This window comes from Eutrigla gurnardus (assembly GCF_963514095.1).
Source record: "Eutrigla gurnardus genome assembly, chromosome: 20".
Lineage (NCBI taxonomy): Eukaryota > Metazoa > Chordata > Actinopteri > Perciformes > Triglidae > Eutrigla > Eutrigla gurnardus.
In genome coordinates, this window is record NC_139931.1 from 7333567 (window position 1) to 7350854 (window position 17288).

Genomic DNA, 17288 nt, shown 5'->3' on the forward strand with positions numbered 1-17288 from the left:
GACCTGTGATGCGTACTAGAACGACGGTTTTCATAATGAAACCATCAACCGTGGAGTCCATGTATTGAAATAAAAACTTCAAGTCAGGTGAGTAACCGTCTGCTCACAAACTGCAATCAGATTGTTTTCCAGACCGGCCGAAATGACGCTGGAACACAAATCAATACGTTGATAGACTTTTATTTCACATTTCAATGCCCTTGAATGATGAATGTCAATGTGTGGCGACATTCAGACCCGCTGCACAAGTTCAACCGTCACGGCCGTAGCAGTTATGGATGCAACACCGACGGGAAGAAGGGTTCCTTATTGCAGGAGGATGGACAGGTAATGTAGACGGAGTTTCCCAAATGTTTCTCTGCTTGTCATTTAGAGCATTTTACTTTCCTGAAGTATGAAGATTTCCGGTCCTTAATTATTTGGAAGGCTTGTTATAGCAATATGGGCGAGAAAAAAAAACACTCCATAGCAAACATAATAGATCAAAAGGTATGAAGAAACAAAATCCAACAAACGCATAATAAATAAATACAATTGAAAGCACATGCAAAAGTAGAACAGGCAAAAAAACAAAACATAACTCTAGAAAACAAGACAGTTTAGGCTACAGTGGGGTTGTGTTGTTAAAGTTGCTTTAGTTCCCAAAGCCTTAGCCCTTTATCAAAGTCCCACCCTCTTAGGTTTTCACAGGATACTGTATAGAAGAATAAAAGCTATTGCTAGATCCCAAAACACCCAGTAGCCACAGCCTAGTAAGAGCAAACACATGCACTCACTTTTACATTTTCCTCCCGTAAGACACCAAGATCCATTATTATGCTCTTGTGCTCCCTTTTCTGTTTTGTTTTTTTCTCCTTCACCGCATACCGGCATGATTTCTGTCTGGGAAACAAGCCAGGAAGTAACATTCATCCATCGATCAGTGGTAGGATTGTGCATTCCCTTTACATGAAGGGATACAGGCCCGGGGGGGAGGGGGGTCTGAGGGGACAACGTGGATCCAGGCACAAACAGGGCTGGGGCAGAAGAGGAAGAGGAGGAGGAGGAGGAGTTGATGCTACACACCCACAGCGGTCCCATTCACTTGTGTCGGAGGCCGTGGGGGCAGCGGGCTCCGTGGGGGTCCAACGGGAGGAGGGTGGGGGGCGCGGGGAGCCTCTGCAGAGTTCCCCCTCACACTGATGTGCTCCCATCCTCCCTGGAAACCAAACACAGCAATGAAAACAGGACTCCCTTGCACGTTACCTAACTTGTGCACTAGAGGGCGCTAACAAGGCCATTACACACTGGAAACTCCGGACTCACCCCGATGCCGTAGTCCCAGGACTGGCCCTTGGGTTGCATGGGGCCCAGCCCCAGCCTGTGGCAGACCGCTCCAGGAGTCTCAGCAGGGAAGCCTGGGACTCCATCTGCTATGATCCACACCTGGAGGGAACAACACCCTGAGCCAAACACGAGCTACGCCTGGTTTTTATCAGACATAGAGTTTAATTGGCACTGACCTGGTCCAGCGGTCCCACAGAAACCTTGGTGACGTTGTTAGAGATGAGCTCCCAGGCGGAGCCCTGAGGGTAGCTGGGGGTGAGGCCCTGCCTGTACCACAGGTTACCTATATGAAGATTTAAAACATTGGTTGATTTGAGTCTTTTATTCTAATAATAAAGTGTTGACTGCTACTCACCGTTTTCATCCACAGCAAAGACAGAGGTCCTCCCCACAGACAGCTGTCTGAGCGTCTGCCTGGGGGGAGACGGGATGTGGTACCAGCATTCTCCTGTAGAGGGAGGAGAAAGCGTTTACTGCCTGGTGCTCAAACATCACAACCCTCATGGGCTCTACAGATCCGTTTGATTCAGACTTTCTCACACAGTTCCCCATCTTCAACAGACCTGCAGGGTTTTGTGGGGAAACGGAGCCTCTGTAGAACACGGCTCCGTCCTTGGCGATGGCCCACACCTGGTTGGCCCCGCCGATGGAGATAGACTTAAAGGGCTGGTCTGTGCCCACGTGGAGCCAGGAGTTGCCCTGTGAAATCAAACACACTGGAGTTAGAGAAAAGGCAGAGAAGAGACGCATGCAAACACCTGAGATGTAAAAGTTACTGTAAATGTTCACCGCGAGGTTTTGGGGGCTGACTCCCAGACGACACAGGACGTCCCCCTTGTCACTGAGGGCCCAGACGGGGACCTGCTCCATCCTGCTCTGAGCCAGGCACGGCATCAGAGAGAGGTCACTCAGACGGATGGGCGGGACCTGCTGCCATTGACCCCTCAACGTGATCTTACACTTCCTGTACGCAGAATAAGTGACTATTTGAATGCTAAAGAAACAGGAAGAAACCAGAGAAATGTGAGCGAGCGTGTCTGATTACCGGGTCCATCTTCGGCGTCTAACGAAGTCTTTCATGGTTTTGTGGCCGTGAAACGTCCTGTAGGAAGGAGATCAGTCAGACAAACGGAACAACAACGTTCACAACATTCAGAGCAATAATAGCAACGCACGTAGGGAAGTCCGCAGCGTACTGCCAGCCTTCTTTGTCCGTCCCTCCAGGGACGTTGTAGTCCACGGCCCACTCCGACACCTGGACCACAGATCCGACGGGGGACAATCAGCCGGTATTTAAACAAGAAATGGATGAGTTTGCAGTAGGACATTTTGACGGCACCTACCCAGGACCACTGAGGGGAGGGCGGGTGTGTATTTGCTTTGGTGCACTCCTTCAGTCCACTCTCATCACTCCACATAGGGCGGTCTGTAGGGAGTCCTCTGGAGACCAAAGAAACCCAAAAGTTAGTGTTTTCAGAGTAGAGTAGACCGTCCTGTCAAAGACTTTATTAAAAACCATAGAAGATGAAATGTTCCTACTTGTCTGTATATCCTGTCATAGGGTTCCATCTTTGATTCTCATAGACGTGAACGTTCCTGACATCCATCTGCTGGTGCATCTGAGCTGCACCTCCTGCAGCGAACACAAACATGGACAAAAGTCTAAGTCTGGCAAATACTTGTGTTTGTGTGTGTGTGTGTGTGTGTGTGTGTGTGTGTTTATGTCTTTACGGCTGCAACAGACGCTTAAGCAAATAGAAAAGAAGCTGGAAGCAAGAAGACGGATTCTCTCTTATGTGTTAGCAAGTAAAGTTTAAATTATTTTAATTAACATTTATTAGAAATTTTTGTACCGATTATAGAACAATCAATTGCCGTATAAATTTAAATTAAATAATGTCTTTCAAGACGATCTGAGCTCTAAGTTTTATCAGCAAATATTTTCTATAATGTAGATATTTTCTGTTGATGGACTTATTAATTAATCATCTTGATGTAGTTATAAATACACGACACACTGAGGAAAAGCCTGATAAAAGGGTAAATTAAAGGATCAATGGTACATTCACTGAACAAAAATATGAATGTAACACTTTTATTTTTTTCTCACGTTCTTCACAAGTTGAAATAAAACACTTTATATGCACACAAAAAGCTTATTCCCCTTAAATGTTCACAGATCTGTGTTAGTGAACACTGCTGCTTTGCCATGAGAATCCTGGTGAACAGGTGTGGCCCATCAACGTGGTGATTAGACAGAGTCAGCGGTACACAGGTGTGCCGTGGGCTGGCCACTATAAAAGGCCACTCCAAACAACATGTGCAGTTTGATCACACGACACCCTGGCCTGCTGGCATGCTGGCATGCTGACAGACATACTTGAAGAGCTCTTGAGACACATTGTAGTGTCACTTATTAGCCACCATCACCTCATGCTGCAGGCTGTTTCACATAGGGCTGCTCACTGGAATGGCTGTGACATGCTAATAGAACAGGACTGGTCCCACCAGATAGTGATTCTTCAGGGTATCTGTGACCCCCAAAAATGCAATTCTGCAGCCCTAATCATATGAAATCCTAATGGATGTCTTTATTTCAAAACAAGAGTAGTAATATTTTTCTGTGTCCAGCCCAAGGCACACCTGTGAAATAACGATGCCGTTTAATCAGCATCTTGATGTGCCACACCTGTGAGACGGGGTGGATTATCCTGGCAAAGGTGCAGGTCGATGGCCGAAACCTCCGGGAAAAACTTGTTTTTTGAGAAAACTAAAAATAAAACTTGCATAATGCTATTTGTTAAGGATACCCAATGCATAATACACTGTTTTTGGACTATATTATGTGTTAACAATCCTGACTAGGCATTGTTAACCTTCCTTGTTCTCCTCATCCAAAGTGAAATCCGTCAGAAAATCCTCCAGATAGGAGTTTTTGCTTTTCGGCCATCAAAGTGCTCACTAACATGGGTTTAAACAGATTTGGGAACAGCATTTGAAGGAAATAACTGCTTTGAGTGCATATAAAAAAAATATTTTATTTCAACTCATGTGAAATGGGAGCAAACAGAAAAGTAATTGTATTTTTGTTGTGAGCCCGAGTGTGTCGATGACATCTATTTATTTGTGCAAAAACCTGTGGGTAAGTTTACCCGGGTTGGGCTGTTGCCCATAGCGCCCGCTGTAGACCCAGGCGGTGCCGTCCCACCCGATGCCCCACACCAGCCCCAGACTGTTAGACTCTACGCAGCGCAGGTGACCCGGGACCTGCCGCCAGAACCTGCAGCACCGTACGGCGGAAGCACCCAGCGTTAGCCACGTCGTCGTTTGCACACAAAGAGATTTGGCATGTTAGCGACACATAAAAACACCCACGTTCACCAAGCAGAGCAGAGTGTTAGCATGTTAGTGACATGTAGCAGAATATAGACATAAAAACAAACCCTACCTGCTGTAGCACTCATTGAGAGAGCTACATCTAACCCTAACACTAGGTTACCGGGTCTACCAGAAAGAGCGAATAAAAACACGGATGAAAGTCTCACATGAGGTCACAGGCCAGTGTGTGTGCAGACGCCTCCAGGGAGAAGGACGGCTCGTGGACCATGACGTCTCCCTTCGAGGTAGTGGACCACAGGGCCTGTCTGGACGGGGGACCCGTGATCCCTCGACACTCACAGCAACAGTCAGACAGCAAGCACAGCTAAACTCACAGAAACAACGGGGGATGTGATCAGCAACGTGTAGCTACATATTCCCTCAAGCCTTTGCTGCATGCTCTGTGTGACGGTTACCCAGTCGCTCATGTCCTTCTCCGTCTGCGCCGCCAGCACCAGAGGCCACCTGTGTTTGGTCCTCTGGGCGGTGTACACGGCGAAGGCATAGTGGCAGTCCCTGAACACCGGAACCACCGCCGTCACTTCGTTTATAAACACGTGGAGGTACTGCGGCAGAGAAAGAAAATGAGATGGCGCCCGGCTGTGAGTGAACCAACGACTCGACGACAGAAAACCCACCTTCTTCTCATCGTACTGCGTGTAGTAGACGAAGAAGATGCTGTCCTTCCTGCCGTCGGACTTGGTGGACTGCTCCAGAGCGACGCCGACGTCCACCCAGCGCGCAGGCTTCCAGTCTCTCCACCAGCGCAACGCACCTTTACGCACCCACACCGACTGGCGAGGGGAAGCGGGAGGACGGACACAGAGGAGATGTGATCGATCGGAGACAGAAGGGTAGAGTCAAAGAGAAGTGTCAAACTTACGTGGCTTCTCTCCAGAGGTTTCTTGCTGATCTCCTGTCGGTGTTCCTGCTGCTGCTGCTCACTCCAGGCGGCCGACTGGACCGGAGTCAGTGACAGGGAGCTGGTGAGAGGACCTGACATGCAAGATTGGAACGATCAGAGACGACACATAAAAATAACACTTTAAACCCCCCTAACCCTGCATACTGGTTGCCCGTATACCTGTGGGACTAAGCCAGCTGATCTGTGAACTCGCGTCCACATCGCAGCCTCCACCAGAGATCCAGGTCCACACCGGCGTGTCCTCTTCTCCGACGCCCTGAGACGTCTCCAGAGTCCCCAGGGCGCCCAGCGAAGACGCCGCCACCTGCGCGTAACGAGCCGCTTCCGCTCCCTCCAGATCCACATTAATCCAGGGGACGTCGTGTCCTCCGGTCTCGGGGGTCGGGAGGACCGGAGCCGGGGACGGCTCTAACACTTCTTCGAGCGGCGCTTCAGCGATGGAGGACTGGGGCGCGGAGGTTTTGTCGCGGTCCGACACCAGGCTGTTAATGAAGCTGTCGCTCGCGGGGATGAAGGGTTTGGGTGCATCCTGCTGGGGGGCTGAGGGAGCGTCCTCTGGAGGTGTTGGTGTGTCGGCTCCCCCTAAAGAGACTACGGCGGGGGATGCGGCCTCCAGGACTGGGACGTCCGTAGTGCCGTTTTGTGGATCAGGAGGACCTAACTCCGAGTCCGAATCCGTGCAGCTCAGGACCGAGCCTCGTGAGGCCTCGGTCAGCTGGCCGCCAAACTCACACTCCTTCCTGCTGAGTAAAATAATATGGAGCGGGGAAATAATAATCAGTTTCACTGCAGGATTCAAGAAGATTCAACTTGATTATTCATTCACACAAACCTGGGGGGGAGGACATGTTTACTGTTGCCCCATTGGGCAGAAACAGGAATCCAGCCGCTCCCGCTTGGTTCAGACGCCGTCACGCCCATCCTGAAATACAGGCCGCGGTCTTCACCCACCGCCCACACCTGACCCAAAGAGAGAGTAGAAACACAACAATGACAGGCCCACACACACACCAAGCAACAACATAAAAAGATAAATGTGGCCGAATCCTGTAAAATAAAACAGTAAAACGTTGAATCACACTTCAAAAGGTGTATCAGTGACGCTAGTAGGTCACAAGCAACTGTTACTTTATAAGGCTGTATGCTGGAACATAAGCTATATCCATAATTATCCATATCCAGCCCTGAAATATGAAATATGGGATATGAAGACGCCGGCTTGGCCAGCTTCTAATTAGAGAGTCTCCCATATGTCAGGCCAGTAGGAATACAGCGCGGGGATATATATAAAGGCCCTGAGGTGCTACTGCTGGGGCATTGGCTGGGGACGGCTGGCTGTACTCGTGTTACAGGGCAACCGCGGGGCAGGCACTGAGGCCAGAGGTAGAAGAGGGGGGACGGGGGTTGGGGGGGGTGTGAGATGTGGGTTTGCAGTGCTAGCAAAGTCCTCAGCAGTGAGGTACAGAGCAGAAAGCCTTTCTGCCCCGACCCCCGGCCCTGATCTGGCTCGTCCTGAAACCAGATCCAGAGTTGAGGGTGGAGTGAATCGGTCAGAGGGGAGGCAGAGAGAGTGCAGTGGAAACGAGCTGCGGTGAGGTTTAAAGGAAGCAAGAGGGCTGGAACGTTAAATTACACACAATTTCATCGTATCGACATTGCCGTTGTCTTTTGAGTTACACTTTAAACTCCATACATCGTGATAAGGCCTGGGCTCTGGTCCAACATGATCAACGTAAGAGTCTTAGAACCTGGTCGTTGAGTCCTACGTCCACCATCATCATCTCCCCTCCGACGCTGATCCAGCCGGACCCACAGGGGTTGTGGGAATTCACGCCACGCCTGAACCACACCTTGAAACACATGCACGTAAACGGCGTTACCACGACAACCAACAGCAGCTAGTCACATCTTACACGTGTGTCATTAGTCCTACATGGATTCACCTTGTAGTCTTTAGTGACCACCCAGACCACGCTGATGCCGACAGCCACATGTAGCGCTTCAACCTCCTTCCCCGGTGATTCCACCTCCACCCACGATGTGCCTGATGGAAGGAAAATGCTGCGTGTTGAACTCACCGAGTGGTCGCATGCAGTGGCGGTTCTACACGGGGGCCTACAGGGGCCAGTGCCCCTGTAAAAATGTCCCAGGCCCCCCCTGTGGCCCCCCCAGAGCTGACTGAATAAGCTGACTGAATGATAAAATGAAAATGAAATAAATTGATCAAGTTATTACGATTTTATGCGCTAGCGCCAAAAGCGGAACTAATGTGACTCAGCGCTCTACACGGAATAATTAGAGCGACGCACCCAAACACTGCCTTGCCGGATGCGAGATGAGAGTGAGAACGGCACTTTCCATTTTTTAATGTGCCCCTCTGATCAAACATTGGCCCCACCTTGGCCCCCCCAGTAAAATTTGTCTAGAACCGCCACTGGTCGCATGTTAAATGTGAACTACAATGAGATGCTGACCAGTCGGGCTGTCCAGGCTGAGGCCAGTCCGGACCAGCAGGTTCCCATCCCACAGCAGAGCCCACAGCAGGTCTCCGGGGCCAGCAGACAGCTGGGCCACCTCCTTGGGCACTTCGACTTCCTCCCAGCTGGAGCCCTCTGGGACCCGGGGGTGGATGCCCTCCCTGAACCACACCTGCAGGGTAAAGATGGAGTCACAACTCTAGACTGGCTAGTGTAATATATACATAATAAAAGATATTATGCATATATAAAATTATGCATTAACAATTTATAGATCATTTAATTGAGCATCAAGCCATATTATCTGTGTTTATCATACTTTAATGTTACTGTATTTACACAGGATGTAATTAACTCAAGAGGTCTGTAAACTATATGAAGTCATGCTGCCCTCTTGTGGACAAAAATTACAGTTGAACCGGACTCACAGCAGCCTGTTGCTACAATAATCTGACTGAGATCTAAATTAAATTTGCAGCAATTTATCTCATATTAGGCTGTATAAACAGTCCAGAGGGAAAATACACACTACTGTGAGCAAAAGGGCCACAATCAGTGCTTTCAGGAACGTTAGCAATCATAAGATAATTGGTTAAATGGAGATGCACGGATACTGACTGGAATAGCTGTGATTGGAGGATGAAATCCTTCACTTTAAGTTGAAAAAATAAAATGGGGGGAAAGCTAGGTGTACTCCACATGTTGGTGCAGGAGACTGACCTCCCCTTGTTGGGACACGCCCCAGAAGTAGGGATATCTTCCAGACTGGTCACTCATCTCCCATCCACCGCAGCTTATGTCACAGAGAGGCAGTGGGGGCTTCATGGGATGGTCCAGAGGGATCTGCACAAAGACAGTGGCTTTGCTTGAATCTTCAGTCGAGCCTGTGCTCAGCTCTTACAGATATAGTGTATCCGGAGAGAGTGTCCAAACCTTCGCCCAGGTGCCAGGTGCTGTGTATCGCCGGTAGCGGATCCACCGCCTGCGACGAACACAAGAGTTCCACTTCTTGTCCGGGGAGAAGTTGGCCGGGAAATCGACTGCATACTCCCAGCCCTGAGGGGAGACGAGACATTGTATATTTCATTCATCAAAATGAGAAGAAAAAAAAAAACCAGCAAGCAAGAAAGAAAGCATGGAGGCTGTTGTTTACTGACCCCAGTCTGGCTGGGTTCTCCTCCACAGCTCTGATCCACATACCAGTCCCCCTCCCACTCCCAGCTGCGGGACGGCAGCTCGAAGCTGTGGAGCGGTTGAGGGTTCATGCCGGTGACGTCGCTCCACGGCCAGCGGTCGGTGGGCAGCAGCGTGTCTGTGAAGCTGTCCACTGGGTTCCACCTCTGAAAACACATGTTAGTGTTAACAACACACAGAGTCTATGTTGTATCTATACACAGCCGGGGGCCCAACCTGGTTCTCATAGGTCTCCTCCCGGTAGCGGATGGGGGTCTCACTGGGCATCATGTTGAGGTAAACGCGGTGGTCGCAGCCGATGCCCCAGCACCGCCCCTTCCCCGCCGTGACACGCTTCAGCTCCAGCAGCGTGTCATCGGCGCGTTCCCAGCGCTGGCCAGCGGTGGAAAGGCTGTACACCCGGCCGTAGACGTCCACGGCCCACAGCAGCGTGATGGGCATGGTGGCCCCTGAATGGAGGCAGCAAGACAGCACTTATCCTTCAGAGCTGTCTGGTATTTTATTTTATGACTCTGTGCACTTCAGTCTTATTGACGTCCTGAAGAGATACGACCAAGAGTACAGGATCCTACATTTACATTTGATCCTACAAAGGGGATCGGAGCCAGAAGAGAACTGTGATGAAATACGTCCCAACATCAGAAATATAGAGGTTATTTTTATAATTGCTTAATGGACCGCATTCATACTGTGCTTTCAAAGCACTTTACAATTTTTGCCCTTGGTTCACACACTCACACACCGATGGGACAGCAGGCTACCAGGCAAAGATACTGGCAAACCACTGTCTCCTCAAGCTGGGGTTTCAAACCACCACCCTTGCAACAACCTTCTCTACCTCCAGAGCCTCAGCCACATAATTAATTTGACTTATATTCAAACCCCAAAATATTGACTTCTGTCTTGAATTCTGACTTCTTTTTTTTTTTTTTTTTTACTTTTTAACTTTTTTTTTTTTTTTTTAACTTTTATATAAAATATATATTTTTTATTATTTTCCCCCTCAAAATTTAATTAAATCACGATTTAATTGACATGCCCGAAATAAATAAATAAATTATGATATGTACTTAAAACATTGTTTTTGTGGCTACTTAAACGTGGCAGTGGGCTTTTAATCTGAAATCTCTAACCGGAAGTCGGGCGTGTATTCTGGCTGCCCCAACTTGACACTTGCTTGATCGACTGATACTAATCCTCCACAGTATTGACAGTCACTGTGGCTCGACTACCCCAATCAAACAGGCCTTCCTCCGGGTTGTTCAACATGACATGTTCAGCTAGACCAGCCGCCTGAACTTTATTCTCTAATTCAAACAAAACGGAACTAGTGGCTGTAAACAGAGTACATACAGCCATGTACACATTTATATATTTATGAGACTGCAGGTACCTTTAATAAACCTAACCCAACACTGGGCTCAAAGAGCAGCCTGACGTTACCTGAATATCGGTATCCGATCCGCGGTTGTCAAGGGAATATCAACACACGCGACATCAGGTGCAACAGCCGAGACCTGCCACCTCCGAGGCCCATGCTAGGACACAAACATGCATAAATACTATTAACACAACAGTGTAATGTCACACAAATGCAGCGTTAAAAAAACACACACAGATATCTGATGTGGGACTCGTATGCCGCAAAGTCGGCTATAAGCTGTTTACACGTCCGGGCTGCAGGCGGCGGTCGGCCGACCCCGCAGACACTTTTCAGACACGTGACACATACTTACACACGCGCTTCCGTCACGAGCGACACTCTGGGAGAAGACTAGTAAAGTCCCTCGTGCACATTCCGGCAGTGTTGGAGGGTTTTGTTATAATTCACATCATGGACCGGAGGAATGTTCCGTCCGAGTCCCGACACCACAACAGGAAATGGAGGAAGCGTCGATCTGATTGGTTGAAACTCCACACGAGGGCGGGATCTCTGCCTCCTATTGGTGGAGCACGGTGAGCTCCTTTTTCTCTTCTTTTTTTTTTCGTTTTTCCAACGGCCGCTGATTGACGCGCATATTTCAATTATTTATTTAGCGCCAAATTAATTATTGAAGCGCAAGGTTGCCTTTACATGTTTGGCTACGGTTTGGGATATTTCATCACAAACCAAACAGCTCGATCGAGATGAGAAACGCCCACTTTCCTTATTATAACAGGATGTTTGGAATTGGATGTAACTTATTACATTTTACTCAATTACTGTAGACCTATTTAAGTAGGTACTTTTTTTTAATTAACTTAATAATAATTAATAATAATTCTATTTTATGCAACTTTTTACTTCGACTCCACTACATCTGGGAGGCATTTTACTCGTTTTACTTTATTACATTTGACTTAATTACTGTAGACCTATTTAAGTAGGTACTTTTTTTAAATAAACTTAAATATTTCTATTTTATGCAACTTTTTACTTCAACTCCACTACATCTGGGAGGCATTTTACTCGTTTTACTTTATTACATTTGACTTAATTACTGTAGACCTATTTAAGTAGGTACTTTTTTTAAATAAACTTAAATATTTCTATTTTATGCAACTTTTTACTTCAACTCCACTACATCTGGGAGGCATTTTACTCGTTTTACTTTATTACATTTGACTTAATTACTGTAGACCTATTTAAGTAGGTACTTTTTTTTAATTAACTTAAATATTTCTATTTTATGCAACTTTTTACTTCGACTCCACTACATCTGGAAGGCATTTTACTCTTTTTACTTCATTACATTTGTCTGACAGCTGCTTTTTCATTTCACATCTCCCAATTTGATACATTTAAATTAAAGGTTTTTTTCCCCATGCTAAACTGAATAATGAAATGATCCTTTGTGTGTTGAGAAACCTATTAAACTTTTTCTTTTCTTTTTTTTAACTATTTGATCAGCTGGAAAATGCACCGTGACAAAGCTGGAAAGGGCTGACTTTAAAAAAAAAAAATAGATAAACAGTAGTTCAAATGAGCACAACAGCAGGAAAATGCAACATGAATGCAGCAATAATATTAACAAAATAATATATTTATTTATTTATACACACACATACTTTAAGTAAATGTAGCTGATGATACTTGTACTAAAGTAGGCCTAAATGCAGGACTTCCGGGCAGCTTAGGGGTCCCCCGGTTCAGCACCTCGGACAGAGGTAGCAATCAACCATCAGCTAATTTACATAATGCTGTCATCGTTGGATTCACTCACTCTTATCCCCCCAAAAACGATGAGGATGTGAAACCAGTATTACGCAACATCGAGGGTAACCCTCACAATGGGGGCAGCTATTATGTAAGTGTGAACCAGTGTGTCCCCCCACACATGGGGGGGACCCGACGAAGTCGTGCAGGCCCACCATTACAACCAAGGCTCTGCAGTGCACCGCATGCACCACCGAGCCCGTTTTAACATTTTATTTCCACTGTCGCTTTAAGAAGCCTTTTGGGTGCGCAGAGGCGCTACATCATCACATGATTCTTCTCTTGTGACAAACCCAGACAGAAAGGAAAAGCCTGCCCGAGTTCCAGCCTAGTTGGACGGCGCTGCGATGACAGATCACCGTCGTGTCGGTGCCAAAGGACCAGCGGCGAGGAGGGAAATGGAGTTCAGTTAACCATCACCAGAGAGCCTCGGACCGTTCCCGCCGTCGAACCGGAACGTTTTTTGTTGTTTTGTTTGGGCTTGTTGCGCCACCGGGAGTGTGGAGAGGGGGGGGAGACGGAAAGTTGGCGCATGGAGAGCAACGAAGTTTCATTTTTGCGCAGCGTGTCTTCTTCTTTGTTTTCGTCGCCACTGCGCGTCAACCAGGGTCGGGCAACCTAAGCGGAGTTCGGTTTGTTTGCGTGCGTCGCTGAAGTCCAGTTAAGGGCAGAACAAGTTGAGGGGAGATGTCGGACACCAAGCCTCTCCTTCGGGACGGACCTCCCGCCTACAACGCCGTCCCGGGGGCTTATGAGTACGGCCCGCAGCAGCACGGCTACGGGGCCATCCCCCCGACGGCCCCGCCGCCCTACCAGTACCCCGACGTCCCAGGCGAGTAGCCCCGTTCACGTTGCACACGTACGTGGTCCTCATTTACCAGCAGAAGCGCTCAGACAGGAAGAGAGGCTTCACTGCTGCCCACTTCCGCCTTCGTTTTAGGGGGGCGCTTAAAGGTCTCTTTGTTGTGACTCGTAGTCCGGCAGAGTCCTTAATGTCTCAAAGGTGGGGGGCTCATTCTGAACCACCGAGTCTCACAAAATACCGTCAAAGACAAATAAGTTTCGTTACCCGTGTGATCCGATGCTACGCATGCGCAGTACGCCAGTAGCGATGCGTGGTGTTTATACGGATTGTTGTTTGCATAAATCAGACAATATGCGTCCTTTTAAGGCTAGTTCAGCAGACCATGAATGCTTTATAGTCGGATGGTTTATGGTGTCAGAACATACAGTGGTGAATGTGTTAATGGGAAGCAACAGAATGTGAAATTATTATTTATTTTTTTGATTTATGGCACAGTGCAGGAAGCTTTGCAGCACATTATAGAGCACAATAGTTACTGTCTATATGAAGGAGGCTCTCATCATTCGACCTATTGTGATAAGAGCTGCAATGACAAGGAAGTTCTGTCCTAAAATAAAGTCTCATGTCATGTAAATGTTTGCAATTTCCTGTTTGCTGAACCACAAGTTCTTGCTCAAGTGGTCAGTTGCAACCGGAATGGATTATAGGTTCAAGTGCAGCTGATCAACAGTGTTGTAAACAAGTGGTGTCAAAGTTTACTGGCACAAATGTCACAGCAGGTGGACAAAAAAAAAAAATCAATATTTCCTGAAAGTCAGTGAAATGAACTCTCCTGCAAACAAGCTGGCAACGCGGCCGCAAACACATTAATATATGGTAGTTTGTTAAATTTTTAACATGTATTCCTTCTCCTTCTGTCAACCGCAGGATACCCATCTGAACAAATGGGTCCTGCCATTGCCCAGCAGCCCTACCCTGGGACTTACACCATCATACAGCCTTCTGTAGTGGTGGTGGGAGGCTGCCCTGCCTGCAGGTGAGAAAACACACACACACACACACACACACACACACACACACACACACACACACACACACACACACATGCATAAAGGAGTGCATAATCAGTAGGTTAGCACACGGTTAAAGACAAGCATCCCATGTTCACCGCGACTAAGCCGGTTTCTGTCTCGTGCAACTTTATTTATACTTTCTTGCAGAGACGGTATAAATAAATGCCGTCTATGGCATTTTCTGCCCCCCCCCTCCCCCTCCTGCACGTGTTTCGTTGTCAGGCGTACGGTGTGACCTGATGGTGCGGACATGACTTTCAGTTTTGAGCGACGGTTTTACTTTGGCTTCACTGTTTCTGAGTCAACATCCTGTCAGTCAGATGATTGCTCGCACATTTGCATTTGAATAATTAATTATGCCGTATAAATCTATCTATCTCGGGGACTTAAGGAAGCTGGATTGTTTCCTGTCACAAGGGGAAGGAACAACACTGAATTACTTGAGCTGAAAGTTCACATGGTTATTATCTGCTTGTCAGCCTCTGCTTCATGATCAGTGGAGTGGTAGACCTTTAAAACCATGCCTTGTTTTAGGAGCTCCATCATTTTAATAAGGTTAAACCCAGGCCATCGCTGCAGCCGGATCTGATATTATCGGTGTATTTCAGGCTTATTTATCAAGATTATTTCTACTGTGTCCTCGCACCCCAAAGGCAGAAATCCATATGTGACACTTTTTTCACCGCATTAGCATTAAGGGCTTTACAAAGCAGCTTTTTCATTTCCCATCTCACGGGGGTGCAGCTTGATGCATTGCGTTCGTTAATTCCTTCTCGGAGGCCTCCAGCAGATTTAGTGGCCATGCTGGTCGGTGTGGTGGAGTCATGAGACCGCGGTTAGCACTTTGTTTACCGTGACTCCGTGTTAAAGCTGCTCTGAGACCTTCCAGAAGGCCGCTTCATGTGCTGACAGTCATTAGTTATTGTTTTTTTTTTATTAATGTCACGAGGCAAAAACACGTTTCTTACTTACTTTTTCTTGAGATACTTTGAAGGTTTTGCAGTGAAACTAAGAAGAAGCATGAGCTAAATGCTCAGCAGCCTTTACACCGTATTCAGTTCTAAGAAGGAGAAGGGATTACATTTTAATGGCATACTATTTTTTTTATGACTTTTTATATTTTTATGGCATACTATACTATGACATTTTTGATGGTGTAATTGTGAATGCCTTATCTCAGAACTACATGGAGAGAAATATATCAAAGTTGGCACCAACATCCGGAAACACTCAAGGATCAGCTGATTCGGATTTCGCTGTTCAAAGGTCACTCTGACCTAAAAAAACACTTTTTTTTTGCCATACCTCAAGGTTCATATTCTAATTTTGAACATTTCAAATAAATGTTGAAGTGATGATATTTTGGACGGACATGTAATCTGCAAAATCACTGCTATAGTATTTCTGTCTGGTCTGTTTCTTACTCATGCTTCCTGTGTATGTGTGCGTGTGTGTGTGTGTGTGTGTGTTGCAGAGTCGGCGTCCTGGAGGATGACTTCACCTGCCTGGGGATCCTGTGTGCCATCTTCTTCTTCCCCCTGGGTCTCCTCTTCTGCTTCGCGCTGCGTCAGAGAAGGTGTCCCAACTGTGGCGCCACCTTCGGCTAGAGGGACCAAACTACACGGCTCACACACCTGCTTCTGTTCCCACACACGCACACCTACACACACGCACGCAGAGATAATCCAGCATTTTTGAGTCTTTTATTTTGATATCTTTTCTTAATATTGCACATTGCTGTTGCCATTTTTGTCAAACGATCGAGACGATATCACCACGAAGGACGATGTTTTATCCGAGGCACGTGTAGGAATCAGTCCTCATGGGCCAGTTGAGGATATATTCTAGCGTGTGTGAGCGTCCAGCTGTGGTCAGTGCCTTCACCACACGCTGAGTGATCGTCGGAGTTTCCACCCGTCATGATTTCTACTGTAGATTTAGCTCAGCTATCCGAGGATCTGAGCAGATTCCTTCATGTTTTTTTCTAGTCAGAATGAACCGAGACACGTGTTGTTTGAGATTTTTCTTTCTGCTTTTGTTGTCTTTGCTGGGACACTGCATTCATATTTTATGCTTCATAACATTGTACTCAACACAGCATCCATAGTTCACTGATATATTAGCTTTTTATTTTTTTGTCCTGAAATGTAAACCTTTCTTTTTGGCTCAGTGTGTCACGGGAAATAACACAACATCTAAAAAGAAAAAAAAAAGGTGAACTGTCCCGGCTGAAACGACTCGTCTCAGACAGAAACGCACCGTTTTGTATTGTTTTTGTTGTTATTATTTCTTGGGGGCCATATTTGCACTGACAGTTTGTTTGATGATATTTCTGCTGGGTTGTGCTTTTTCTAGGGCCAACGCAGACCTCAGGTACATACAATCTGAAAACGCCCTCCAATTTACAACCTCAAGTCACTGTTTTACTTTGGACTTCTACCTTCTCCGAGGACTCGAGGACGTCCGACTCCTCCTTTAACGTGCGGAGTTTCACTTCAAAGGAAGCATGCTGAGAGTTAGAGAGAAAAAAAACTGTTGGAAAGCTCTCAATAATGTGTATAATCTCTGGATTTTTATCTTAGTACTCTGTGACATGTCGCCCTGCCCCATTCCTCCCAAGCAGACAATCAATGGAGAATGTCTATGTCCCTGTATCTGCAGTGTCTCTGTGTCGATGTCTTCCATTGCAGCAAGGTGTTATATAACTGTCCATGGCAGAAGAAGAAGAGACCGAACTGGGTGGGAGTGATTTTAAGAAAAAAAAAAAAAAAAATCTTGCTATAAAAAACACACTACGCACGCTCTTATGATTGAGGTTCTTACTTTTTATATATCAGTTACTGTAATTAAAAATGAATGCTACTTCACTTTTGACTACTTGCTTGATTTTCCTCCCCCTTTTTCAAACGAACGC

The 17288-nt window shown here is 46.9% G+C and overlaps 2 protein-coding genes across 3 annotated transcripts; one reads left to right on the forward strand and one right to left on the reverse strand.

Moving 5' to 3' along the window:
* Nucleotides 1-164: 164 nt before the first annotated feature.
* tecpr1b (tectonin beta-propeller repeat containing 1b) lies at nt 165-11191 on the reverse strand. 2 transcript variants are annotated; one of them, XM_084037103.1, is made up of 26 exons: nt 11037-11191; nt 10744-10838; nt 9517-9749; nt 9264-9446; nt 9040-9162; nt 8827-8949; nt 8104-8278; nt 7573-7673; nt 7378-7479; nt 6462-6589; nt 5789-6369; nt 5588-5700; nt 5343-5498; nt 5121-5270; nt 4872-5029; nt 4479-4606; nt 2866-2959; nt 2670-2766; nt 2502-2581; nt 2372-2428; nt 2116-2290; nt 1890-2025; nt 1682-1774; nt 1503-1609; nt 1306-1425; nt 165-1198 (listed from the first exon to the last, which is right to left on the reverse strand). In XM_084037103.1, the coding sequence occupies exons 3-26, from the start codon at nt 9739-9741 to the stop codon at nt 1058-1060; spliced, it is 3546 nt and encodes a 1181-aa protein (XP_083893229.1). In that variant the 5' UTR covers nt 9742-9749; nt 10744-10838; nt 11037-11191; the 3' UTR covers nt 165-1057. The 2 variants fall into 2 exon arrangements, with proteins under 2 accessions (XP_083893229.1, XP_083893228.1); XM_084037102.1 differs by having other exon boundaries at nt 5789-6372.
* A 1243-nt stretch (nt 11192-12434) lies between these two features.
* bri3 (brain protein I3) lies at nt 12435-17241 on the forward strand. Its single transcript, XM_084037110.1, has 3 exons — nt 12435-13328; nt 14229-14337; nt 15849-17241. The coding sequence occupies exons 1-3, from the start codon at nt 13184-13186 to the stop codon at nt 15979-15981; spliced, it is 387 nt and encodes a 128-aa protein (XP_083893236.1). The 5' UTR covers nt 12435-13183; the 3' UTR covers nt 15982-17241.
* The last annotated feature ends 47 nt before the right edge of the window (nt 17242-17288 follow it).